Raw genomic sequence first — 21598 nt, 5'->3', positions numbered from 1 at the left:
GAAAAGAAATGTCTTAAAAAAAAATAGTTTTTCCTGGTGATATGTGTATGTAAGGAATAGTTTTAGAACAAGCAATAATTAGCTGTTTTTCCCCATTGAATATGACAAAAACTAAATCCTATGCTTCTTACCATTCACATCCCCAAAGCAAGTACAGACCAAGAATCATCAATAATAATCATCCATCTACTAATGTGACAGCTTTAATATACACCCTTAACATATTTTATAATTAAGCTTTATATTTTGCTTTTACTTTTGAAAAGAGGGTAGCGTAGCACCACAAAAATTGGGCGAGATTTAAAAAAAAAAGATTTGGGGAAATCACCAAAAACAGGGAAATCCAGTGCTCAAAAATCAATGGTCAGGGCTTCCCTGGTGGCGCAGTGGTTGAGAGTCCGCCTGCCGATGCAGGGGACGCGGGTTCGTGCCCCGGTCTGGGAAGATCCCACATGCCGCGGAGCGGCTAGGCCCGTGAGCCATGGCCGCCGAGCCTGCGCGTCCGGAGCCTGTGCTCCGCAATGGGAGAGGCCACAACAGTGAGAGGCCCGCGTACCGCAAAAAAAAAAAAAAAAAAAAAAAATCAATGGTTAGATTTCCTGCCTCAGAATTCTGTTGAAAACAGTTTTGATAGATTTGATTATTGGCTTTTGTTTCTGAATAAGAAAACCAGCTCACTTCTCACATGTCACCAACTCAGAATTTATTTTAAACTAAAACAAGATTTAAATACAAATAAAGTCTGAACTGTGATTTATGCATCAACTCTATTTCTGGAAACTTTTAGTTGTCCCCTGAAAACACGAGATATTTCAATGAAGAAGCCAGGACAAAACTCCATTGCCAATGCTAGGTAGCATATTGACTCAAATTGTTAAACATCTCACCCGTGATGGATTTGATAGTTTCACTTGATACAGTTTGCCCAATCAAGTCATACTGAACTAAGCTGGAAGACTCCTTTGGAACTTCTACTGATTTCTCAGGACCTTTTGTCCACGTATAAATCATCTCACTTTTCGGATAGGCATCTGGATGAGAGCACAGAATGTGGTTAGATTCAGAGCTCCTTTTCCATCAGCATTGATGGTCAACGATTAAGAATATTACACATGTTCAGGAAAGATGTAATAAATGAAAAAAAAGAATCATTATGATTTATTCAAACACGTTTAAGATTGAGAAGACTGTAGAGATTAAATAAACAGCCTTGCAACTGGGCATATTTCTTATTTTTATGCCAAAGGTTTGGAGGGGAGACTACAACTAAGGCAACTAAAATGCTATGTATGCATCAGTGCACTTGGTATGTTTCCATACTAATAGGATAAACAGTTGAAAAGCAGAAATAATAAACCCCCCAAAAGTACTGTCCAACTGCTACTCCCTTTCTAACTCACTGCCAGTATTTGACCAATATCGACTTCTTCCATCCTAATGCAGCTCTGCCAATTAGAAATGTACCAGATGCTGCGTATAATAATACAACAACAAAAACAAAAAGAGCAAATCCTACTGTTGGGAGAGCTCTCCAGGGGTCACCTATTCCAGACTCTGCCTCTGGGCAATACCCATGCTTTTTGGGAACCACTCTGCGGTAACAACTGGCTATGCTGTTTATAAAGCTCTCCAAGGAACGTACTTACACAACCAGTTCCACTACCTTTAAACTCTCACAATCAGAACATTTTCCCTTCTATCTTCAACAAATCCCTCCCAGCGGCAATTCAAGCCCATTTTCTATTATTTGGTGTTCAGTACAAATGGAGACCAGCTGCTTGCTTACCAGTCTACCCAGAACAGATAGCTTGGCTCACACACAAATGAGTTCAGAAGAACAAAGATGAATTGTATGCTACCCTCTGCAAACCTTCCTAAAAGGCCTAGAGCACAGTAGGTCCTCAGTGAAAGTGTTTAATTCTACAAAAGGAATTGATACCTAGGGAGACTATCTTTATAAATGACTTTGCAAAACAAACTATAAGGCTTGTGTTGTCATTTAGCACTACACAATTGTGTGTCAAGGTTTATCTTCTGAAGTATATTTATGCTTAATCATACAGTTAAAGTCCCAGAATGCTATGATCCTGCATGATATTTTAAATCAGGTATCCTACTCTTGGCTATCTTATAACCATTTTTCCCCCTGTTTTTTCTCATGCCTATGAATTGTAAACATAGTTAAATGTTATTTTTCTCCTTCCAAAGTAATTAAGTATCTTTATTTGATAAGTATGATGGGCCTCTCTTTTCAGTTCTCAACCCCAAATCATCAGCTTCCAAGGAATAATTTCTTTATTTTATACAAACCCTGATGGAGGACCAACTATGTTTAAGTCACTCTGAAGAGTGTTCCATGAGATCTGGGGGCGGGGGGCGGGTGGGTGGGTGGGAAAGAACTTTCCCTAGATTAGAGCTATCTTGGGTGAAATTTAAATTATAGCACAAATAGTTTTAAATTCTGGCCCCAGTAAGATCGACCTTTCTGTTCACATATTTTTTTCTGTTTTTATCTTCTCTCATTAAATCACTGGTCAGGGAGCAAAGGACGCTCTCTAGATTCAAGTTAGGCCAACGGAATATTGTGATTACTGGGGGTTATAAAAAGAATGGTGACTGCCGAGTCTCATTAAGTTAAGCAATGAGCAATGATAACAGCAGGCAACAGTTTCACAATCAGTGAGACTAAGAATGTGAAGCAATAGTAAAAGTCAGCATCTATTTTTGGTAGATTCTGATTGAGTCAAATATTTGAGGCAGACGTTAGAAGAGACGATCACATTTTGCTGCCATCTCTGAGAAGGCAGCTTGGGGGAAAGGAATTCCATATTCTGTCCTACCCATTCATTTTATCCTCCTGCCTTCCTGTCCACAAAATATCCCAAATCCATCTGTCTCACATCTCCTCTGGTACCATGCTAGTCTAAGCCACCACCATCTTTGTATCAATATTAACACATACAGCCTCCAACTCTTCTCTGCTTCTCTCTAGCATCTCTATAATCCTTTCTAGGTAGAAAAGCTGAAATGAAATTGTGAAATGTCAATCAAAGAGTGCCACACCCCTTAGTAAATCCTTCCAAAGGTGTTCTAAAGCACTTAGAATAATATCCACACTCCTTAATGTGGTCTGTAAGGCACTATACTGTCTTGCTCTGTCTACATATCAGACCACACCTCCTACTCTGTTTTGGTCATGCTTCGGCTGCTTTTATACTAACAGTGCTGCTTATGCTATTCTAACCTATGTCATGTCAGGAAGCCCCGAACCTTCTTCTGCTTTTTTCAAGTCTGCCATAAAGGATTCTGCTTGTAACAAAAACTATTAAATTACAAAAACAAAAAGATCATTTATACTTTCTATGTTACACCACCATCACATGGAGTTCAGAGGCCCCTAAATTTCACCACGGATCACCAACCTATTAATTATGAGTCAATCTACCTAGGCTATCTAGGTAGGCTAGGTAAGTAGAAATATGTTTTTGCTTTTTGGGGGAAAAGGGGTTGTTTTTACTTCTTTATTTAAATATATTAGATAATAAGCAGTCTCCTGTAAGTCAAACCTTGGACAGTTGTTGTCAGGGACAGTGATTTAAATGTTGGACTATGGAAAATCATGCACATATAAAAATATCAGCTTGCGTGAGATAATCATAAATTCTAACAACATTTTTATTGTAACTTACAACTCCCAAATTTCAAAGGGCATGCATGACCATCCATGGGGAAATCCACCAATCTCATGGGACACTCTGCACTTATGGTGAGTCTATGATGGAAAAAGGCAATTAAACAAAATCAACACTTTCTTTAAAAGTAATTTAAAGATCCCTCAATGAGGAAGCAGGAAGGAAGGAAAAAAAGAAAGACAGGAAGGAAGGAAGGGAAGAAAGGAAAAAAGAGAGTTAAAATGATAAAAAGCAAAAAAGAAAAATGACTACCTCATTGTGTATAAAATAGTGCCATTTCTCATAATTCTAAAAAGCTTATTTGGAGCTGTCATATTATGTGAGACAGATTTCTTTCCATTCCTGAAGAAAGTATCAGGAGTCCATACTTTTGTTACCATCATATTGTTCAATCTCAGAATTTCAATGGGGCCATCATATTTTAGTCTTTTGTCAATCCATGTCTGTCTGAAGAACACATCCATTGTGTATTCCTAGGGAAATTAGTTTGTGACATATTCAATCACAGATGACTACACATAAATATGCAGAAAAATGTATTAAATTCTAGCCTCTTTCCCACTCCAAAAAGACTACCCCAAATAAAAACAAATAGGAGCAACATTTTTTTAAAAAATCAGTGGAGCAAAAAAAAGTGTCAGCAATTAAAGCATGTTATGTCCATCTTTATACCTTAATCTTCTACATTTGTTAGATAATCATACATATTAATCATTCAAGAATAATTACTATAATTTAATAAAACCACCAGCACCAGGTAATTACGGTTGTACTTTGTTTTAAATCAAGTGGCAAAATTAATGTGTAACAAATATCACTGCATAATTCATCATAAAATTGTAGGGATCTCTTTAAGGCAAATTAAAATATGTAAGAGAAATTTTATGACCACAGAATTTATTAACATTTGCCTAGAGTCAAGGAGAAAAGTAAAGTAGTTTCTTTGACCTGGAAACTGAAAATCTTTAATATTAGAGAACAGAACTGAATGGACAAATTTATCTTGACCAGTGCTTGATAGTCTAAGCTCTTTATGCCTGAGAGATGGAAGTGGGGGGAGGGGTAGTGAGCAATTGGGCCAACAAGGAATTCTCAATGCAGTTAGGATTACAATATAGTTTCATACCAAAACTAATTACACTCTCTAATTTTCTCCTCTTCAATAATTTTCTACGGGAAAAAAATACTACATACATGTTGTACTATGGGGACTAGTAATAGAACGTTCTTTTCTGTGTTGAGAATTATTCCGAACCAAAAAATACTCAAATGTTAGAGCTGAAATGCAAGTTCCACGTCTTACTTTTGTAAACTTTTTAGGCTGTTCTTTGACTTTCTAGCTCTGTGTGATCGATTACAAAATAAATGCTAATTGCCCTCTTTTCTGCATGTTTTTTTCAAACCTCAAAAAGTACATTTAATTTCCCAAATACCTACCATTTCAACATCAGAAACAGGTCCAAAGCTAGTGACATATATGTCAGTTTTCACTTCTGTAACAGGACCTAGTAAGTATGAAGTAAATAAGTGTGAAAAAATAATTACCAATCTTATAGGCAAGGTGGGTTTGATAATTAAAAAGTAAAGACAGGTTATATATCATGTTTTCATGAGCATCTTAAATTTTCAATGAGACAATGCAGCTCTACAAAAAATGAAGACAAAAGAACAACAAAACCAGAAAGCAATGTTTACTCACGGTCAAAAAGAAACCCCAATTACTTACGAGGAACCTTATTTCTTCAAGATACATCACCCCTGCGCACTGCTACAACAGGCAGTGCAGGGAACAAAAGCTTTTAGCCTTTGTGATTTTTTTTAGTCCATCATCTGATTGGCCTTTAGTAAAGAAGTGAGCTGTTAAAAAGAGGGAACTTAACCACAAGATTGAGGAGGAGAAAAACCAAAATGGCTGTAAGGAATGCATCTTTGGCAAGTTAAGGATATTGGTAAAAACTTAAACACAAAGATGAGTCATGTCACCTTTAACAATAGGTAAACCATCCACTGGTAATTAGGACCAAAGTCAAGCTCTCCTAAACGTTAGACCTATTTATGCTCTACCACCTACTTGCTGTGTGATTTGGGGCAAGTTACTTAACTCCTCAACAGCAGCAACCATAACTATCAGGCAAGACTGTTGACAGAGATCAAATGAAATTGCTCCTATGAGACCCTGAACACAGTTACTCTCTCATGAAAGTACTTAACAGGTATTAGTTTCTCTTTTCTTCCAATAATGGCCACTACTGAGATTCTTTCCTACGTCTAAATAAAACTGGTTCAGGAACAAGTATATGGGTGTGTCTGGCAGAAGGGAAACGTGGGAGCATCATGACAATGGGCTGACACAGATTTTAGACAAAGGAAAGTTGCTGCAATCTGGGTTTAGCACGATGCTTAAAATCAGAAATTCTGGAGTTCAATTTTGGCTCTAACACTTTCTAATTGTATGATCTTGGTCAAGTCACATATCATCAGAGGTAAAGGTTTTAATGACTATTAACTGAAATAATACATGTAAATCTCCTGTCCCAGTCTCCAGAACATAATGTGCTCAATAATGATAGCAATTGTTATTATACATATCAATTTTAATTACTAATAAAAATTTTTAATTGTTGCAATCTTGAACATCATTTCTTTCTTTTTTTTTTTTTTGCGGTATGTGGGCCTCTCACTGTTGTGGCCTCTCCCGTTGCGGAGCACAGGCTCCGGACACGCAGGCTCAACGGCCATGGCTCAGGGGCCCAGCCGCTCCGCGGCATGTGGGATCTTCCCGGAGCGGGGCACAAACCCGTGTGCCCTGCATCGGCGGCGGACTCTCAACCACTGCGCCACCAGGGAAGCCCTGATTTCTTAAATGATGGTTTATAACACTGTACGTCCAGGGGCTACCTATTCCATACTGGAAAGAATAACATCTGCTATCAAGATGGACTATTTCCCTTGAATAATGGTTGGGCAATCGGACTTAACGCCAAAAAAGACAAAGAACAATTGGGATAGCTTAATGCCCTAGGTCTAAAGTTACCCTCATAAAACAAATGAGAATATCTCTCCCCCTATATGGTGAAGATTGAGCCACAGAAAGAAAAATAGTTTGAAGGAGAAAGAAAATTCTTTTTTTGAATAAGTATGCTAGGAAAAATATATCCTTTGGAAGTATAGTGAGAGAAAATGTAGAGATCAGGCTGATCTGCCATGAGTTTTCATTTTTAAAAAATAACACCTTTGGAAAACAGAGAGAATTGAATTTTTATTTGAATGAGAAATTGAAAACAACAACAACAAAAATATGATAGTAAAGCCAAAGTGTTTCAGGAATAGATAGGTAATCCAGGAAGCAAGTAATGTGTGTTGAACCCTAGCAGATGGAGATTTCATTCAAAAAGATTCAAAAGTGGGAAAAATCACTCTGCTTGTTTCTTAAGGACAACTGCTAAAGTGTTAAAAACACTACTTCAGTGCAAGTCAGGACAAGGAGAGATAAGTTACTCAGAACAAATAAGGTTGAGTAGGTCCTGACAACAGGACTGTTTGATGAGAATCTTGAGAAATCCAGTTACTTTGAAGATCAATTTAGGATACTGGTTCTCAAACTTTAACTGGATCAGAATCACCTGGTAGGTTTGTTAAAGTACAGATTGCTGGACTCCACCCCAGACTTGCTGTTAGATTAGGTCTAAGGTGGGGCCTGACAATTCGCATTTCTAACAAGTTCCTAGGTGATGCTGTTCACTTCAGTTCACAGAAAGCATTTATCTGTTTTCTAGAACAGTATTTATTTACCAAACCATGTCCTGTAAAATATTAATACCATAGGTGTTCTATTGAAGTGGGGGAAGGGTAGGAGAGGGAGGATTTAGGCCAATCATATTTTTCCTTATACATTTATTTTAAGGTGTGTGGGTTTATGCTAATTCTTAAGGTTATAATGATTCCATGATAATAATGAATCTTTTCAAATTCTTACATAACATACTACTTTTTCAATGATTCTTGAAAACTGCTTGGTATTTGTGACATTATTCAGTATTTGCTTTATAAGATCACAAAGGTCTTTGAGATTGAATGAGATCCTAAAAACGTATAATTGGTAGAGAAATTTCATTCGGATACCCATTCAGTCAGCATTTATTGAGTGACCACCTGCTGTATGCCAGGTTCCATGCTAGGCCCTGGTGATACAATGGTAAACCAGACTCGCAAGTTCCCTGCCTCAGGGAGTTAACATGCTACTGGGGGAGTGAAAGTATAAATAATAAGGAAATGAATTAAATGGAAGAATGCTGTCATTCATAAGAGAAACAAAAGAGGCCAGTAACTGAGTGAGAGTCTGGGAAAGCCACTCTAGATTATTTAGCCAATCTTCAAAGCAGTGACTTAAACTGAGATCTGGATGATGATCACGAGACTTTGGAAGAGCTGAGAGAATGCATTTCAGGTGAGGACAGCTTCAAGGCGAAAGGCTCGGACAGAGCACCTACTTCTCTAGCCATATTCTGAAAGTGGTATGTTTTAAGCAACATATTTATAATATATGTTATTGTCACTGTTTTAAACTTGTATAAATCTTCATGAGAGAGGTTGTTATGGGCTGAATTATGTTCCTCCTAAACTCATATGTTGAAGTAGCACCTAGTACATCAGAATGAGATTATATTTTGAGATAGGGTCCTTACAATGGGAATAAACTTAAATGAGGTCACTAGGATGGGCCCTAATGTAATAAGACTGGTGCCCTTATATGAAGAGGAGATTAGGACACAGGAACATACAGAAGAAAAACCATGTGAAGACACAGAGGGAAGATGGCCATCTACAAGCCAAGAAGAGAGAGCTCAGAAGAAACCAACCCTGCTGACATCTTGATCTTGGACTTCTAGCCTCCGGAATTGTGAAAAAATAAACTTGCTGTTATTTAAGCCACCCAGTCCGTGGTGCTTTGTTACGGCAGCTGAAGCAAATGAACCCAGAGGTTACTCATCTGTCCTGTGTTCTTTCCCCAAGTGTTCTCCCTCTGATATGCAGTCCAGCTCTGCCTCTGTTTATAGGCTGTGGTAAGAAGTTTGACTTGTATCCCGTAATCATTGGGAGACCATCAAAGGTTTGATGTAAGGAAAATATATGATCTAAATATATGATCTGAATCGCTCTGGCAGTTGTATGGACAGCGAATTATAGGGAGGCAAGAGTAGAAGAAGGCTTTTCTAAGAGGCTGCTGTACTAGGCCAGGTGAGAGATGACGGCGTCCTGGACTAAGGATGTGGCAGTCGGGATGGAGAGTGGACAGATCAAGGGGCACGTATGTGTGGAACTGCTCTCAAGAAATGGGGTTCTTCCCAAAGAACAATAAGCAGAGATACTATTACTATTTATTTAAGGCCTACTATGTGCCAAGCAGGATACTAGGCTCTTCCTATATGCTATTTCATTCAATCCTCACAACACCCTCCAGATATATTTCATGAGAATTTTACGGACATGGAAACTGAGCTCACAGAGGTTAAATATTATATTCCAGAGCCAGAATTATAAGCCCCTGGATTGATCTACAAAGTATGTTCTAGTTTTAATGATGCTAATTATATCATTAAATAATAAATCAACCATTAATTACCTACATATAATTTTCTATCTAGTACATACCATGCCATACCTACCTCTCCCATTTTGTTTCATGAGTAGTTTCTGAACTACGTTACTACTGCAGCTCTTCCTATGCATTGCTCTTATTATTATGGCTTGCTTGAGTCTTTCTCTCCTTAACAGCAAAGACCAATCTTAATCCTCTTGGAAATCCCAAATGAGTATAGTGCTTTACACATACTAGGTAGTGAAAACTATGTATTTGATTGTGTTCCTAATATCATTCCAGCAGTGATTTTAAAATCTCCCCAAAGGAAAAAGTACTGGAATTCATTTGTTACATCAGTTAAGCTAAAAATATTTCCTGATTAAAGTAGAATTCGTGTTTTATTTATATTTATATCCTTTCCCTGAACAAATCCCAGGCCTTACATGTAATAGGTTTCCAATAAATCAGTTTTCAATGAATCACGGTCGCTATGCAATTAAGAATAATTCTTAGAGACGCTTCCTCTAACACTGCTGTTTAGGATGTTCAAATCAACCCTCCTAAGAGCATAATTACATAGAAACCAGATAATTTTCAGCTTGGAAGGACTTCTCATAATTTTCTATGCATTTGTGTAACATAAAAGACATCTTTTATTTTAAAACCTTACTACTTTGCTAATAGGGAAATAGTTTTTAATCCCCCAAATATAGTGGACAGTTCCTAAGGCAAAGTGATCTTCAACAGTCTTTGAAAGAAGGAGCCAACACCACCAGGATCAAATTCAGAGGAATACTCCCATCTTATTAATGAATCTAATAACTTTATTATTTGCTTGAAAAGTGGGAAGGCAATTAACATTTCAGAAAATTTCCCACTGTTTACTTCAGCTGTAGAGACCTGGACAAAAATATCACTTTTTAATTTCTTCTCCAGTAATAGGATCCAATTTGCTATCACACCCAGGAAAGAGACTTAACCAGTTCCGCAGATGCTGAAACGACTCATTCCCTGCTCTCCACATTGCCTCCCCAGCCACGCGCTTGAGGAAAGATTTCTGGGTTTTCAGCCACCTAAATCCATGCCTCCAGCTACGTCTTACAAAACACTATTAATGTGTCTTCCCAAATCGAGAGACTTAAGAGGTCCAACAACAGCAAGGAATCTTAGTGAAATATTTAAATAAGGCTCTAATGCTCTTTGTCACTTACAAAATATAGAAAAACTAGCATTCCTGCATATTAAACAAGGAACAGATGTCTATTGATATTGTTGAGAAAGCAAATAACTATAGAGCTTTATTTAGATGACCTTAAAGATTAGTGCTTCCTTTATGGTATGATCCTATCAATCCAGCTCTACTTTTTAAATATTAAAGGCATCAAATAAATGAATAAATAAAGTACTAAAAACAACAATAAAATGTGAGCAAAAGATGAAAATGCAATTCACAGAAGGAAAATTCTTGTAGGCAACGAAGATTTGAAAAGATGTTCAACCACATTAGAAATCAGAAAAATACAAATCATTTCACATTAAAATACCATTTCAAGTATATATATATACATATATATGTATATACACATATATATGTGTGTGTATATATACATATATATGTATATATACACACACATATATATATGTATATATACACATATATATATTCTTTTCCAAAGTGTTCAAGGGTTTGTGGATCCTGAATCTCATATTCACTGTAAATGGGAGTTTGAATTTGTAAAACTACCACAGAAAACAGTTTGGCATTATCTCATCAAGTTGAACTCCCACTTACACTAAGATCCAGAAAAATCCATTCTTGGATATATATGCAAAAGAAACTCTTGCACATTTACAGCAGGAAATTTGGGCCAGAATATTCACAGCAACACAATCCTGGAAACAAGCAAAATGCCTATTGCCAACAGAGCAGATGAATCAGCTGGTTCCTGTGCAATGAGTGTATCACACAGCAGTCAAAATGAATGATCTATAGCAATACACAACAATAAGAATGAGTCTTAGGAATACACAATTCAGTGAGAAAAGCATCCAAAGATTGTAAATAGCATGTTCAAAACAATTAAATTTTTAAAATTTCAATTTATTAAAGAGTAAAGTTGAGCTAAAATGATATTCAAATAAAGCTATGCAATAATTTATTTTTTTTAAGTTTTTTTTGATGTGGACCATTTTTAAAGTCTTCATTGAATTTGTTACAATATTGCTTCTGTTTTATGTTTTGGTTTTTTGGCCACGAGGCATGTGGGATCTTAGCTCCCCAACCAGGGATCGAACCCGCACCCCCTGCATTGGACAGCGAAGTCTTAACCACTGGACCTCCAGGGAAGTCCCATGCTATGCAATAATTTTAAAAGGACTCAGAATGGTGGTTACTTTGAGTGGGGAAGACAGGCAAATAGGATGAGGGAGACCATATAGCAGAGTAAGTTGTCAAGGTTTAATTATTTACGTGGGTTCTATTTTATTAGAGTAAATAAACGAATAGATGGATAGATAAAAAGAAGGTCCACCGATATGGGGACCAATCATGGGAGTGTGTCATGAACCATGGATTATTAATTCAGAATCCAGTTCTATGCAGCAGAAGCTTTTTTAAAATAAATACATAAAAAAGGCCTAGACAATAAAGCAGCTATTTGTTTAATGATATACGAAATGCAAGTTGATGTATTTTTTCATCTAAAAGAAAGCTAACATCCCAGTGAAATATCATCTAAATGTTCACTAAGTTATCGATAACCTATATCTAGATTTTTAGTGCTTATTTTAGGAAACAACAAATGCATTTTGCATATTCTTGCCCTAAAGAACCTGTAAATATATATTAGCACCAGTATATCTTTTTTTATTAAACTAAGAGCAAAAGAAAGTAAACTTGTGTTCTGGATTCTACAGTCTCTTCTTGTCACACAGGCATCTTTCTTTCAGTTATCCCCTCCCTCCACTCTAATATTATTCTCTACTTGTCTATTTCCAGTGGTACACCAACAGCTTTAAAAAAGGCAACCTTCCCTCTTTCTCTTCTCTTTCGTATTTAAACATCTGGGGGGAGAAAAATACCTATGCCTAGTGCCTGGAATTCTCCCCTTTCTATTCACTCCATCATCTATTATAATCTAGCTTTCACGCTTAGGAGCCACTAAAATTCCTTTTGTCAATATCACCAGTTTTTCCCTATCTACAGCACTTTTCCCACAAACTTTTAAAAACATCTTATTTCTCTCATTTTTAAAAAAGCTCTCTTGATGTTACTTTCTCCTTCCATTTACCAGCCCATTTCTCTGCTCCTCTGTACAAATGCCCAGAAAGAAACTCCTCCCATTCTTTCTTGAACCCACACAATCAGACTTCCACCTTCATCATGCCGCCAAAGCTGCCCTTGTCAAACTCACTGAAAATGTAGATATTGCTAAATCTGGTGGTCCATTTTATGTTCTTATCTTTCTTTGTCTGCCAGGAGCATTAGACATAATCGACCAGTCCTGCTCCACACTGAAATACTGTTTTCTTTCTTTATTTAACATCTGGTATGTACATTCTCTTTGAGGTTTTCCTCCTACCTCAAAGGTCACTACTTCTCAGTCTTCCTGGGACAGAGATTCCTCCACCTCTTTCCCCACCTCTTAACACTGGGGACTTCGGAGCTCAATATTTGTACCCTTTCCCCATCACCATTAATTCCTTGGTGATCTCTTTAGTTTTATGGCTTTAAATACCATACATTATTGACATACCCAGTATCCCTGAATTCCAAGCCTATCTCCACTTTACATCTAATGAGCATCTCAAATGTAACATATACAAATTGTTCAGCCACATCCATAAGCTGCTTCTGCCACAGTCTTGGCAGCTCCATTTTTCTAGATGTTCAAGTCCCAAACTCTGGAGTGACACCTGACACCTCCCTTTTTCTCCCATCCCATATTCTAGCTGTCACCAGTAGACCAGAACTTTGAAAAATAGCCAGAAGCCAACCATTTCTTACAATTTTACAAACTTCTCTGCCACCAACTTGGTCAAAATGTCCATCATCTCTTGCCTGGTTGATCCTAAAATCCTTTCTGCAGTTGCCCTTGACCCTGACTCACTGTTCCCAATCCAGCAACCAAGGTGAGCCCTTTGAAAATTAACCAGTTCAGGTCTCGCCCCTAACGGAATCCCTCCATTTACTTCTGATATGATTCAGAGTAAAAGCAAAGTTCTCACCAGCCTGCAAAGCTTTATACTACCTCATCCTTATATCACACTGACCCCTTCTTACTCCTCAGCCCTGTTACCTTCACTGCAGTAACAATTCCATGCTTACCATGTCTGCACGTAGAGTTACTTCTAACCAGAAGACCCCACCCAAATGCAGCTTATGCTCTTCCCTACTTTGAATCATAGTTCAAATATCACTTCAGGGACTTCCCTGGTTAAGAATTCGCCTGCCAATGAAGGGGACACGGGTTTGAGCCCTGGTCCAGGAAGAGCCCACATGCCACGGAGCAACTAGGCCCGTGCACCACAACTGCTGAGCCTGCGCTCTGGAGCCCACAAGCCACAACCACTAAGCCCGCGTGCCACAACTACTGAAGCCCACGCACCTAGAGCCTGTGTCCACAGCAAGAGAAGCCACTGCAATGAGAAGCCCACGCACCACAACAGAGTAGCCCCTGCTCGCTGCAACTAGAGAAACCCTGGACGCCCCAAGGAAAACCCAAAGCAGCCAAAAATAAATTAATTAATTAATTTAAAAAAAAAACAAATATCACTTCATTCAAGTCTCTCCCTCCTAACTACTCTAGTTAAAATTGCAACCTCCTCCCCTGCTTTGTATTACTCGATAGGAGTTATCAACATCTGGCATACTCTATATTTGGCTTATTTCTGTTGCTCCTTTTCTGTCTCTTTCACTAGAGTATCAGCTCAGGAGGGCAGAAAACAGCGTCTCCTTTGTCCACCAGTGTATCCCCAGTGCCATCCTAGAACAGTGCCTGGCGTATATTATATGATCAATGAATTTTTGATGAAAGGGAATAAAATGAAATATCTCCGTGTGGCCAGTTCTTACCTTACTTAATATCTTAGAAGAACTTTGAGAGGTGTCTCATACCTCCTTCCTAAGATATTCCATTCTCTTGACTGTAACTCACACTCTCCTAGTGCCCACATATATCACAGCCTACTCCTTTTCATTCTCCTTTGACAACTCCACGTTTTCTGCCCTTATTTCAGTTGTCAATATTCCTTGAGGCTTGGCTGTGGGCTCTTTTCTCTGCTCTTTCTATACTCTTCTCTAGACATCTATTCTCACAGCATTACATACTGATGACCCCAGACAAAACTCTCCTCTGATATCCAGACAAGGACAATCACTAGGATGCCACACATGTATCCTAAGATTAACATATCCAGGGATGTCTTGATTTCACCCTCCCTCCCATTACTGTTCCTCCTCCAATCCTCTCCAATTCAAATAACACTATTCTCTGTCCATTTTCTTAAAAAAATCCACGAGTCATTTTTGATTTCTCCCTTTCCTTTACCACCTATATGGAATCCATCACCAATTCTTTGCTGAATTATACCTTCAAAATATATCTCACTTTTATCCGTTTATATTCATCTTTGCTACATCTACCGTCTTATTCCAAGCTACCATTAACTTAACGGAAAGAACCAAGGAAAAAAGTTTTTTCATTGGTCTCCTTGCTTCTAGTATTGTTCCAACTTTTATATCTAAGCCTTTCTTTTTCTTATGTGGCAGCCAGAGGGATCATGTTACAATCTAAGTCATACCATGTCATTCCCTCCACCTAAAAATCTCCAGTGATGTCCAGGTTCATAAAAGGAAACTCCTTTACCAAAGGTTTTGTATGATCTGGCCTCTGCTAACAACTCCAAGCTAGTCCCGTGAGATTCTTCCTCTTGCTTTTCGATTCCAGGCACACTGGACACCCTTCACTGTCTAAATCTCACTAATTTATTATCTACCTTAGGATCTTGGCACTTGCTTTTTTTGCTGCCTGAGAACAACTTTTGCTTACTCTTTCCATGTCTGTCACCTTTAGGTCTTAGCTTAAAAGACTTCCTTGTCCACTGTATCTGAAATAGATCTCTCACCCGATTTATTCTAGCATACTATTGGATTGTTCCATAGCATTGTCTTTATTTACTTTATTATTTGTGTCCTTGTTATTTTTATCTCTCTACACTGCTTAGCCTGTATCTGATTCAGAATTATATCTTCACAACTTAACATTGTTTTTGGCACATAACAGTCTCTCACTATCTATTAGCTCAACAAATGAATGAATGAATGTGACAAGTCAGAAGAGAATGAAGCTTTATTTTTCTGTTGCCCTGGGCATTTCAAGTGTTCATTTCATCTATATACTTTAAAAAATATATTCGCTGTCAATGTTCAATTAATAAAGCTACCACATGGCACATCAACTTAATTTTTAGGTTGAGATATAGATCATTTGAAAACATTGCAAAGAAGTTATTTCTGTGGGAAAATTCTTCCAAATTTACCTAAGTGTATACACTCCCCCAGTGTTTGCTTTTCCATTTAAAAATGTTATTAGAGCTTTAAAATAAAAGTTCTCATTTCACTCCTCTGGGGGAAATGTAGTTTTACTTATTTTAATGACCTGCTTAGTAACAAGAAGGTCTGTTAATGAAAATTTGACTCTTTTTCAACAGAAGGGTGCAAAAAAGTCTTACAAGTGGCTGTAGCAGAAGACCAGCTGCCTGTGATTGTAGCAGAAGACCAGCTGCTAAGGGTTTAAAGAGTGAGAAGTGAGTTCTGGCCTTGTCAATTGCTTGTCAATTGCTTGTCAATTACAGGGTTATTGGGTAATTCATTGCAACTTTTCTCAGCCTCCTCTCTGACAGAAGGATGATGCCTGCCCTGCTTATCTTTTTGCCTAGTTGTGATAATCTTATTAGACACTATGTGAAAATGTTTTCAAAATTGTAGAAAACCCTACTCATCTGAAGTCCTACTGTGTTGGTGAACAACCTTGCAAAACTGACCCTAGTGCTCCATTGCCATTTCAGAGAGATTGTAGAAGATGATCTAAGGCAATCATCTCTGTTTATATGTATCTGGAAGCATTTATTATTCCAGATCATTTGCCTCAAAAGACTGACATGCACAAAAGGTTGTATAATCCTTCAATAAATGGAAGTGGGTAAGGGCTGGCTTCCTAAGCTATTTCCTGGTGGTTAGTACCTTAGCTATGCATTTTTAAGACGGTGTGTAACAGTGTTGAAAGTGGATACGAGCCAAGGGGATGATTTTCTAGCTCCTTTGTGGAATGGTTTACTGTGTGCTGCTTCTAAGCAGGTGCAAGCTACTTCTGGATGGTAGCAGACTGATTTGTCAACGGCTGGAAGAACTCTACCCCTTCAGATGTCCCAATCTAGTTTCTCTCACTCTGCCTCCTTCCTTCCCTTCTCACCTTTCCCCTTTCCTTCTCTAATGGAGAATGTGGGAGACAAGGGAAAGGAGATCTTGGAGGGATGAAAAGCAAGAACCATTTCAGTTCCTTTTACTTCCCCATTGCAATCTGTGCTGCTGAGTTAAAAATATATAATTTCATTTCCAAATCTATTTCAACCCTTGCCTGGCCTACTGAGCAATCACAAACCTTCCAATTTCAATTCAGATCTTTGCTTTTAGCTTTATTTTATATGGAACACTGCTAAGCTGTATAAACAGATATAAAGTAAATGCTTTACAGAGAGCAGAAGTAGGATTAAAGGAACCAGGGAATAAATCTGTATTTATAGCACACTGGTCAAAATCTGAATTGTTTTCATTTCATTTATAAAATGCCAAACTTTCCACAAAGTTTAAAATGTCAAAGAAGGGATCATACCTGTGGCATCCAAGAGTCTCTGCTAGCAATGATTTTTCTTATTATTTTCAGTGGTGCTCATTTATAACATCTTGTAAACAGATTACACATTTTCTGCAGGTGAGAATTACTATTCCTCTGTCACATTTGGAATACTACGTATTTACAGAGAATGACCCACTTCTAAAAAATGAATTACATTTACCACAAATATTTATGAGCAACAACCCCAAAAATTGTGCTACATGGTAAGTTATTAATAATTAATCAACTGCTAACACTTAAAGTAACGTGAATTCAACCCCTTCCCATAAAGCTATAAAAGGATCGCCAGGTGAGCAATGAAGGTCACTTGGCAGAGACAAATAAGATGACTAATATTGCCCTTGATACATTTTAGCAGTACTGCAGCTAACCAAAATCCAGCAATGTCTTATATAGGTTGATTTCATTCATTTTATTGTCCATATATTATCATGGGAGAGGGTAGTTGGTAAAAAAGATGCAACTCCAATGGATCCCTTCTTCTTTTTGAATTATAACTTGCATTATAACCAACGGCATAGATATGATTTTAATTTTCAACATTAAATAATAAAACCATATGATTTCAATAACTTTTCACTTTAATTTAGGTTCAGGGACATCAATTCACTAATGAATATTTAAACTACATGTGATTGCATACTTCCATCATTTTTTTCTTTACTTGAAATGTCAAGCTTAAAAACTTTATGGGCAGATAAATCGTCTTTTATTGATATAATATAGCCTTAAATGGTATCACATCATCTGAAACCTTCTCTACAAAATTATTTTTAATCTAAAGTGATAATTTCCTAGTCACTTATGAAAGATCGTGCATTGACAAATGATTCACTTCTGTAAGGAAGCCTCTTTTCAGATTTGCATGAAGCCAAATGTGGTGCTGAGCATCCTACCCCTGGAGAGGCAACGTGAAAAGAACCAAGAGAATCTTTCATCCTTCTCATCCATCTTTATCACTGTCAACATGCAAAACCTGAATTAAAACCTTCAATGGCTCCCTGTAACCTTCTCAATAAAATCCAGAAAAAAATGGCTCCTGATTCCAGAAGACCGGATTCCAGCCTATCATTAATATGCTATGTTTCCTGTATAAATCACTTTCTCGTTTGAATCTTCAGTGTTCTTCTCCTTTGTTAAATGAGGAGAACAAGACTAGACAGACTCTAAAGACTCATCCAGCTCTAATCTATCCACTTCTCTTTTATTTCCAACAATTCTTTCTAGGCTGGGACCAAACAACTTTGAAATAATGTCTAATTCTGTCCTCTTTCCCAGGAACATGCTGCTTCCTTTTACCTTCTACACTCCCCATCTTCTTATCTCTTAAACACCCTCCATAGGAAGCTTAAATGAAATGCTTCAGTGCTTCTAATATTATGATACTCATCACAGAATGTCTGATAGCATCCCAGTCTTCATGGGTTTGTCTTTTAAATACACAACCTGATCTGGGTTCACATCCTGCCCACGCCACTTATTAACTGTGAACTTGGACCAGTCGCTTATCTTTCCAAGCCTCAATTTCTTCCTCTGTAAAATAGGAATAGTAATAGCTTTCTCTTGAGGTTGCTGTGAGGGTTAAACAGTAAAGTGTCTATATCCTTTAAGATAGAGCCTATGTCTTATTCAACTCATTTCCCAAGAGGGTAACTAGCTCAGAGTACTGGAAAGAACAGGAACTTGGTGGTCAGAAGCCATGGGCCAACACTTTGGGTGAAGACACATGTTCTCTCTCTGAACTGGACTGAGACGGTGTTTGAGGTTAAGAATAATATCTTGAGATGTCTGTGAACCTGGTGCCTAGCACAATGCTTGCCACATAGATTCTCATTACATAAGCAAAGGGACTATGAATATGGAAAAGAACAACAGTGCTGTTAATGGATGTGCCTCTATTAGACCCTTTATACACATTTACTGAAGGAAGAAATAAAGCAGAAATACCCGACTCCAAAGTCTTAGGAGGGTAGTAAATGCCACCTCTGCAAATAAAGTAAACTTTCATCCCAAGGTAGAAAAGAATAGGAAAGGACTGGGTTCTCTAGGAGAGCAGGCATCTTGCGCCCCTGATTCTTGTCCTAGGCAGAACAGGGTCGAGGTTTTGGCAGAGGGACTGATTCCACGTGGGAGGACAGGGAACTTCGTATCAGCTGTGTCAAGTGCAACCCGCTCTGAGCAGTGGCCAGGTTAGGGGGGCGTACATTCTCGGGGCACAGCGCAGCAGGGCAGCTGAGCCTCGAGTTCCCATTTTGGACACTTCCCCTTCAACCTCGCCCACCCGGTAGTCAGGTCCCGGAAGGTAATTGGTGTTCCGGAGAGGCCAAGCTTCTGAGGGGGCAGGGAGATGGGAAAGTACGGGTGGGGGCGGGTTTCTGGTCAGAGGTCTCATCAAAAGAGGGGAGAGAGAGAGAAAAGAGACATTGGGAGAGGGAAAGGGAAAGAGGGAGGGAGGGAGAGATTGAGAGAGATTGAGAGATTTTTCATTTTTGCACGCGACGCATACCTCATGATATTCCCACAGACAGACAGACAGACGCAGAGAGAGACACACAGGACACACTTGCGCGTTCGAAATCGTTCATACCCCCAAATCCAGGACGCAGCCTGTTGTCATAACCATCGAGTAAACTGTCCAGGATGCGGGTAAAATTTTCCGGGCATAATTTCTCCTCCTTTTGGTTCTGTCCTGGGGATTCGTTTAAACTGCAAACGCACACACACACACACACACAAAAAAAAACAGGGGCGGATGGGGTTATTTTAAGAATTGATCAGCGAACAGGTGGAAACATTTATCTTCTAGGAAAAGAGTCTCTTGCACCAAACTAAAGGAGGCAGGGCGGAGGGATGGGGGACAGAGAGAAATGGTCAGGAAAGGCGCACCCCGCGCACACGGACCCCAATATCCACACTCTTCTTGCACCCCGCGCCCCTTCTGCTCTCGGCGTCTACGTGGTCAGAGCAAAGCCCGGTTCCGGGCCGCTGACCTTACAGCGGAGACCAGAGGGTCTAATTCGCCCTTGCGGGGGGCGGGGGGAGGCTGGCAGCCAGAGGGGACCCAGAGCTGGCTCCTTCTCCACCTTCCCCAGGCCCTCAGTACCTCGGGGAACTCACCAAGCCGCCAGGCACAGGAAGTGCAGGAGGGCGAAACTGGCCCCGAAGGACGTCGCGATCGCGGGTACCTTCTTGGCAGAAACCATCTTTGCAACATGCCATACTTTAAGCCTGTTCAGGTTTCCAGGCTCTCCAGATGCCCTGAGCAGGGTGCGAGGCGAGGGCAGAGGCTCTCCGCGGTTGTGCGCACACTCGCGCTCACACTCGCCCGCGCTCACACTCGCCTGCGCTCAGCCAGCCCCAGCCGCGGTGGGCGCGTGTGTGCACGCGGGCCGGGGAGGCGGTTCCTGCCTTGCCTCGCCCCCTCCTTTCCTTGCCGAGCTCTCCAGTGTATGGAGAGCTGTGTATCTCCTTCACACCCTTTCGTGCCCGCACCCCGAACCTGCTGGGGTTAACCCTGGGGCGCTGGCACGGAAGGGCTGAGCCAAGTTCTTTCCGACCTTTAACCCCGGGGAGCAGAACCAGGGGCTTCCGCCCCTCCTCGCGCTCGCAACGCCCCACCACGGGTGTGTTCCCGCCCACAGCAAAGCTTAGCCTCCACTTCTCCCTCCCGCTGGGATGTAGATTGAACCCCTGAAGCTCCTCTCTCTTTAGGTTGTTTGAGGACCTGTTTGTACCCATTTTCAAGGCTGGAGGTGGAGAAAGGGCGACATGGCAGGGCTTGCTGGGCCTGGGGAGTGGGAGACCAGGATAGGGAGAGGGGATCAAATCTGGACGGACACAACCTCTGGGACTCTCCCCTTCAGGTGTTGGGGGGCGCCGAAGGAAAGAAGATTCTTCCTGGTAAAAGGGGTTGCAACTCACTGGGCAGACTCTCGCCAAACTGTTAGGAAGTGGACTTGAGCCTCATTCTGTAGTCAACTCCTTTGCCAAGCTGTTGCTGCAAAGATACCAAATTCCTTTATGATACCTGTAGCCGCCTGGCACGCACAGGCCCTCTGCTTTGTTGCTCCATCCTTTTTCTGGAGGGCAGAAAAGAGGTGGAGAAAAGGGACATCTGATCAAAATCACTTTCACTTCTTGAGACAGTTGACGCTCTTTTTCTTTCACAACGGAGCTGACTCGACTTCCAGAATGCTTCAGGGAGGGGTAAAGGATGGCTGGGGAGAGGGAGAGGAGAGAGCAGGAAAAGAGAAAGTGTGTGTGTGTGTGTGTGTGTGTGTGTGTGAGAGAGAGAGAGAGATTAAAATAGAAGGGAAGCCTCAGTTCACTAATGACTTGCAAAGGAACACTAAGCACCATAACTTTAGTGTTTTATTGAACACAGATAAGCGCTTCCAATAGAACTTTCG

General features: G+C 39.7%; 1 protein-coding gene across 3 annotated transcripts in view; it reads right to left on the bottom strand.

The window, feature by feature from the left end:
• Positions 1-21380, bottom strand: part of GABRA4 (gamma-aminobutyric acid type A receptor alpha4 subunit) — a 66610-nt gene extending 45230 nt beyond the window's left edge. For 2 of the 3 annotated variants that reach the window (XM_029235404.1, XM_029235405.1), the window contains exons 1-6: positions 20375-20403; positions 19777-19895; positions 5130-5197; positions 3945-4165; positions 3690-3772; positions 888-1031 (exon numbers count right to left, since the gene is read on the bottom strand). In XM_029235404.1, the coding sequence (XP_029091237.1) occupies positions 888-1031; positions 3690-3772; positions 3945-4165; positions 5130-5197; positions 19777-19895; positions 20375-20403 (664 nt within the window). Of the gene's footprint in view, positions 1-887; positions 1032-3689; positions 3773-3944; positions 4166-5129; positions 5198-19776; positions 19896-20306 lie in introns of all 3 variants that reach the window. The other variant, XM_029235403.1, reaches the window with a different exon arrangement.
• Positions 21381-21598: the final 218 nt, after the last annotated feature.

The sequence above is a fragment of the Monodon monoceros genome, unplaced genomic scaffold (genome assembly GCF_005190385.1).
Source record: "Monodon monoceros isolate NGI ecotype Baffin Bay Population unplaced genomic scaffold, NGI_Narwhal_1 Super_Scaffold_20, whole genome shotgun sequence".
NCBI classification, from domain to species: domain Eukaryota; kingdom Metazoa; phylum Chordata; class Mammalia; order Artiodactyla; family Monodontidae; genus Monodon; species Monodon monoceros.
Note: the sequence above shows the minus strand (reverse complement) of the source record. Positions and strands in the feature narration are given on the sequence as shown.